General features: G+C 39.4%; 1 protein-coding gene across 1 annotated transcript; it reads left to right on the top strand.

The window, feature by feature from the left end:
• Positions 1-54: 54 nt before the first annotated feature.
• pbdc1 (polysaccharide biosynthesis domain containing 1) lies at positions 55-6,787 on the top strand. Its single transcript, XM_034865214.1, has 6 exons — positions 55-367; positions 2,554-2,681; positions 3,848-3,907; positions 5,083-5,223; positions 6,438-6,549; positions 6,625-6,787. The coding sequence occupies exons 1-6, from the start codon at positions 55-57 to the stop codon at positions 6,714-6,716; spliced, it is 846 nt and encodes a 281-aa protein (XP_034721105.1). The 3' UTR covers positions 6,717-6,787.
• The last annotated feature ends 342 nt before the right edge of the window (positions 6,788-7,129 follow it).

Raw genomic sequence — 7,129 nt, 5'->3', positions numbered from 1 at the left:
CTGGATCCAAACACACAGCTGTTATTATCTAAGGGGAACAGGAAGGCAACAGTAATGAAACAACAACAGTCTCATTCTAGTCACCCAGACAGATTCACTGACAGGTATCAGGTCCTGAGTAGAGAGAGTCTGACTGGACGTTGTTACTGGGAGGTGGAGATGAGAGGAGGAGGAGTTGATGTAGCAGTCGCATACAAGAACATCAGGAGAGCGGGGGGGTCGGTTGAATGTAGATTTGGTTTCAATGACAAATCTTGGGCGTTACGTTGTGTCAACAGCAGTTATACATTTTACTACAACAAAGTCCAAACTCCCGTCTCAGGTCCTGAGTCCTCCAAAGTAGGAGTCTACCTGGATCACAGTGCAGGTATTCTGTCCTTCTACAGCGTCTCTAAAACCATGACTCTCCTCCACTGAGTCCAGACCACGTTCACTCAGCCCCTCTATGCTGGACTAACGTGTTATTGGTATGAAGACTCTGCTGAGTTGTATAAAGTGAAGTAGGCAGAAGTCATTTAAGGGTTAAATTAAACTCTTTGACTTATTTAGTCTCCATGGTTGATGCTGAGATCTGATTGTTGTCGTTCTATTTGTCATGTTTTGCATGTGTTTCCATGTTTTATGTTGTTTTTTCTTATATTTTGGCTTTTATCAACATCTTTTGACATTTTTCTTTTCTAAAGGTTTTTGTAAATTAGTTAGAGTTTTTTGCTTGTATTGAGGTTTTAGAAGTGATGAGATGTTGTTTGAGAAAAACATTTGGGGAGCCCCAGAAGCTCAAAATGAGCTCAGTTGAGATCTGTTATTTTACCTGCAGAGGGACGTCCATATATATTCTTTTGGCTTTTATTAAATTTTTTGACGCTTATTTAGTCTCCATGGTTACTGCTGAGAGTTGATTGTTGACGCCTTTCTTCACTGCTCAGAGATCAGCTGTCAATCAAACATTATGGGATGTCCTTTGACATCTTTTAGTTGTGTTTAAAGATTATTTGTGTTGTTTATGTGACGTAGAAAATGAGTTCCATTAGTTTTCTACTCTCCTTTTTATTGTGACCAGCGTGATGCTTGTTTTAGTCCCATTATAACACATATTGAGGATGTAAATATGGACGACGCTCAAAGACGGAGACGGCTGTTCACGTGTTATCTGAAGAAGAGAGAAGAAGATCTGTAGTGAGGATGATCTGTAGATATTATTCATGTATTTCTCTATGTTCTGTATCTGCGGGACAGGAAGATGACTGGTAGCGGTGTCTTGTAGTTCCATGTGGGACGGATCAAATAGAAATCAAATAGTTTCTCTTCCACTGCATGGCTCTGAAGTAGAGCTGGCCAGTCTCTCCATATTACACTCATATTGGGATGTGAGACTAGTTATCCTTCTAGATTTTGGATATCACAAAATTTGTGATATGACATAGGTGTTGTCTTTTCCTGGTTTTAAAGTACAATGATGTCATTTCCTGAACTTACCAGACTGTTCTAGCTTTTCTAATATTTGCCTTTCCCCTCTTTACTGATGATTATTTATCTAAAATCTAATTGTGAAGATATTTTGTTAAAGAACCAATTGTCAACCCCAGAATATTGCCACTTTGTTGATATCGACGTATTTGGTCAAGAATATCGTGATATCTGGTTCTTGCTTAGCCCTGCTCAAGCACCAGACCTCCTTTATGTCAATATCAATGTCAATTTTATTTCTATAGCCCATTTAAAAACAACAGCTATTGACCAAAGTGCTGAACAGGGTCGATGTCAAATGTATAAATAACAAGTGCAAAAATGACTTCAGCCAAAGTGAATCACAGAGAGACAAACAACCACACTTTAAAACATCAGAATCCAGGTTAACGAGGGTCAAAAGCTACAGCAAACAGGTGCGTCTTAAGCAGCGATTTAAACGTTTGTAAGGTCGGTGCAGCCTTAATCCTCTGATTTTATCTTGCACACGTCCTCTTTGTAGACATTTGTAAAGAAATCTAGATTTACATGGATGAGTTTGGTGGACCAGGTGTTATCATAATCAAAATCAATAAGTCATTCTCCTCTCCTACATAGCTGAGACTGTGGTTCTAACTAGTGATTTTGGATGAAGTGAATGTGTTGATGAAACTATTGAACGAGAGTCTTTGAACAGACTCTACTGATGAGATATGTGAACCAACTGCAGCTTTACCTGATGAATAAACCTACACGAACAAAGTCTTTTCTTCCTGTCTTCATTCCAGTGTTTCATACAAAGCTGATGGAGGAAATGGGAAAGTGATATGAGAGTAGAACTGAGGCACTTTTCCTCCTGAAACACCACCAAGTCCAGGGGTCATGATTAGAGTCAGTCAGTCTCTGTCCTTACAACTTTCCTCTCTAAAACTGCTCCGTCCCAGAGAAATGAGCAGAGTTTTCTATCACTTGTTGCTTTTTACAGACATTTCCTCTTTGTACTGAGTTAGTAAATATTACACTAAAACTGGTCCGTCACAGAGAAATGAGCAGAGTTTTCTATCACTTATTGATTTTTACAGACATTTCCTCTCTGTACTGAGTTAGTGAATATTACACCAAAACTAACTGTGTGTGTGTTGTGTTGTGTTTTCTTTTTTGATTCCCAGGGCGTGGAGGGAGCCTCTGCAGCTGCACATGCTCTGTCTCTTCCAGCAGACGCGTACGGGAATGATGTAAGTGGATTTTAACTTATCATCACTTGTCCTTAATTTAGGTCTCATCTCTGTGTGTATATGTGTCAGTGTGTTTATGTATTTGTGTGTGTGTGTGTGTGTGAGACGGTCTGACATGTTGTCGGTCTTCCGCTGTACGTTTTTTTGGTAAATGTGAGATGTTTGAGTCACACACGTCTCGTTAAACGAATATTCATATTAAATGAATATGTTGACGTACGTGTGACCTCAACCTGTTCTCACTCCCGCTTGGTCATTGGCTCTCAGAGTCACATGATACAGAGTCTATCCCGGGGGACTGCTGGGATTGATTGAAGTTACGAGTAGAACTCCGGTTATTGGTCAAATTTGCGGAAAAGTTGCGGTGATTGGTCAAAATTATGAGTTGCACCAAAGTCGCGCTGATTGTTTGAATTTGTGTCATTTGGCGACATCGAGAAATCTTGGAGGGACTGACTAACCTCTGAATAGTTCTACTTGTTGTTAAACTGCAATGTGAGAGGCAACCAATGGGGGGGGGGCAGGATCATTTAAAGGGAAACCGCGACTACATTGTGCGTCTGCGATATTTCTGCCGTGGCGCCGCCACTGTAACATCAACATGGAGGAGACACTGGTGAGTTAGATTATGTGTCCATCAGTCAGGAGACAAAGGGTTTCAGCAGAGACATTAACCCTCCTGTTGACCCCGGGTCAAATTTGAGCCGTTTACAAAAACTTTCTATATCAGAGCTATGACAAAAGAACGTTGAAAAAATTGAGAAATGTTTTAAAAAATCAACAAAAACTTTCATTTTTTTCAAAGTGACAAACAATTTGAATAAAATTGACAAAAACAACAAAATGTTGAAATTTAAACCCAGAAACTAAAAAAATCTGAAAAAGTGACCAAAAAACATTGGAAAAAGCAACAAAGAAACTAAAACAAAATTTAAAAAAAAAGTGAAAAAGGGATAAAAAGTCCGAGGAGCGTTGCGGTCTTCGCTGTCCTCGCCAGAACATCAAATCAAACCTTTATTCAGCAGCACAGTGCAGCTGCTGAAGGAAAACATAACATGCATTCATGTGGTTGTAGAGGGAACTCCCAGCATGCACTATACTTAAAAACAACAGCCAGTTGCTGAATAACCTTTGACCTTTTTGTGTTCCCCTTCCTCTTCTTTCAGCCCCGGCTGGAAGTCATGTGGGCGATGAAGGCATACAACCACGCAGAAGTCTACTTCAATGTAAGAGCTTTTTATCAGGCTTTTATTCTGGATCAGTGCTGAAAAGTGTAACAAAAACATAAAACAATATCTGTGGATCCAGTTTGGGTCTGGTAAGGATATATAGTAGGTGTAAAAAAACACACAAAATACAATTCCTCAAATAAAAACTGGGCCTTTGTTTACCTGCGTCAAAGTGTATGGGAGTCAGTGGGAGTCTAACAGCAACAACATATAGCAGGTGAACCACAATCTACAGATAACACTGAAACCGACTTTGGGTTTGAATTTGGCGGATATTTTTATTTTGACATACCGCAATTCCCCAAATAAAAACCAGGACCTTTAAGTACCTGCGTCAAAATAAATGGGAGTCAATGGCTGACAGAGGGTGAGTGCTCGGTCGCATTAATATGGCGCCAAGGGCCCTCCGCTTCATGGAGTTTGGCGTCCCCCCTCTGGTTCCATCCAGTGTAACTACCGCCGCCTACTGGTCCTTGTGCGTTACTACACACTACACTTGGCTGAGTAACAACTGCATTGACTAAAATAACGCCAGGACAGTAGTACTTTACCTGAGTACCCAAATCCAGAAAAAACGGTGTGTAAAAATGATGAATATAGTGTTGAATCTGTTAAATTAAATTGGTAGAAATGTACATTACGATAAACTGGAATGCACATTATATGAAAGGCACTCAGGAGATTATCCACTCTGATTGTTCCCCGACCTTTATTAACTACTGGTTTTTATTTGATGAGTTACAGTAGTATGTGTACCAAAATACAGATTATAACACTGAAACAGTACAACAAAAACAGACATTTGGATTTGGATGCTTTTATTTTGGTAGTGATTAGTTTCTGTGCATGTAGGTTAAAGTTCTTTATGCTCAACATTGGTGACAAAGTTCCTCGTTGTCAGGCTTCCTCCAACAACGCTCATAAAGATCCGTGTGATAGAAAACAGGCGAGTAAAGTTAGTCTAAGATGTCAAATATTACAGCAGTTAGAGTATAGGAATCCAATATGTTGTATAAGATGAACTACTGTGGTACACAGGTGTACAGGAACATGCATCCACTGGAATGTGAACGGGTTGTGCAGTAAAGTGTGTGCGTTGTTGTAGACACGTGTGTGTGTACTTGTATTGTATTCGACTAAAAGATGAACTCCACCTCGTCTTCTCTCTTCAGCTCATTTCCTCCGTGGATCCGAAGTTCCTGAAGCTGACGAAACTGGACGAGAAAATCTACTCCGAGTTCAGAGAAACCTTCAAAGAGCTCGACGTAAAGCTGCTGAAGGCAGACGACCTCAAGTCTGACGAGGCCAAAGAGGTCGGACACACACACACACACACACTTCGTCAGTCTGTTAGTCAAATTAACTTTGATTTAAGAATTTCTTTTTTCAACACACCATACTATGACATCCTCCCTTTATTGACATGCTCTTCTATGACTTTTAATATACTCTACTATGACCTTTTCGACATACTATGCAATTTTTTTTTCCTCAAATGTTTTGCACATACTATATTATGAATTTATTTTTTTCAGATTTTTTCGAAGTACTATGCTATAACCCCCCCCCCCCATTTTTTTGACAACTAAAAATTGTTTTTGATTCCAACATATTATACTATGACTTTTTTTTTTTCTTTTTCACTATGACTCCCCCCCTCCTCAATTTTTTCGACATTACTATTTTTCTACTGTTTCCGACATACTATACTATGAATTTTTCCGACATACACTACCGGTCAAAAGTTTGGGGTCACTTACAAATTTCCAACCAACTCCATTATAGACCGAGTACCAGCTGATCTGGAGGGGGGGGGGGCTGTGGCTAATCTTTAATGCAATATCTACATCACCCATTATCAGCAACCACTCATCCATCCATTCATTCTGTTAATAATCTATAATTTAAACAAACTGAGGAAACCTTGGAGAAGTAAGAACGTAAAGTAATATGAGCTGCTGTCCTGCTCCTCTGTCTGTAATGGAGGTCAATGGACATTTCTAAGAGACCCCACCCTTTTCCCTGGTAGTGTGTAATATCCCTTTTCCTCACTTTTTTCAAATTGCTATACCATGACTTTATTCTCACTTTTTTCGGTATACTATGGTTTTTTTTTAACTTTTTTCATCATACTATACTATGGATTTTTTTAACTATGACATTTTTTGACATATTCTACTGTAACTTTTTCCTATGCTATACTATGACTTAGGTTTTTTCAAATTTTTTCAACATCCTATACCATTACTTTTTCCTCACTTTTTCTGACGTGCTATTCAACGACTTTATTTCCACATACTATACTATGTATTTTTTCGACATACGATAGCATGACTTTTTTTACACAAAATAAACTGATTTTTAGACTGGAGGCTCCTCAGATCATCTCATCAACAGAAACCCTCACATTTACTCCATCCTGCCGTCACAAGTTCAGATTTGCATATGTATAGATTTGTTGGGGGGGGCGGCATTTTTAGGTCACTGAAGTAACTCTGTGTTTAAGATGTGAACTGTTTGTGTGCAGACGTGGCGTCCGTTCTGTAACCAGTTTGAAGGGCTCATTGAAGATTTCAACTACGGCACTCTACTCCGTCTGGACTGTGAGAAGGATTACACGGAGGAGAATACGATTTTCGGTAAGTTTGTGTCTCACAGTGGGAAATCAATATGTTTAAAAAAGACAACAAGCAAGTCATTTTTCTTTTTTCCAGCCACCAGGGTGCAGTTCTTCGCTATTGAAATCGCCCGCAACAGAGAAGGCTACAACAACGCTGTGTTCATGTCCAAATCTTCAAAGAGCTAGTCCCCAAATAAAGCTATCCAAACATGCATCAAGCAGCAGCAGGACCCCCCCCGGAAACATGAAGATGAACTGTTAGTCTTTGCTCTTCTGAGGATACAGCTTTTTATTCATAAAGATGTGTTTAAGTCTGGGCCTTTTCATCTCGTCACTGATTGGACAACGGCCTTCTGCATCTTGGATTTACTCTAATTTTGGATTGTGGCAATCATAAATAGGGTTTATTTTCTGAAACTTAAGTTCCATTTCTTTTCTACTTACCAAGGAAATCCCCAATAAAACAGAAATATTCCTTGTTGTTGTGAAGCAGTTTCTTACTGTTATTAAAGAAGAGTGGGAGATCTGGTCTAGAAAGTTGGGGTTGACCAAGCCAATCAGACGTCTTCTCAACGAGTCAATGAAAGAAGTCCTAGTAT

The sequence above is a fragment of the Etheostoma cragini genome, unplaced genomic scaffold (genome assembly GCF_013103735.1).
Source record: "Etheostoma cragini isolate CJK2018 unplaced genomic scaffold, CSU_Ecrag_1.0 ScbMSFa_1054, whole genome shotgun sequence".
Classification (NCBI taxonomy): domain Eukaryota; kingdom Metazoa; phylum Chordata; class Actinopteri; order Perciformes; family Percidae; genus Etheostoma; species Etheostoma cragini.
Note: the sequence above shows the minus strand (reverse complement) of the source record. Positions and strands in the feature narration are given on the sequence as shown.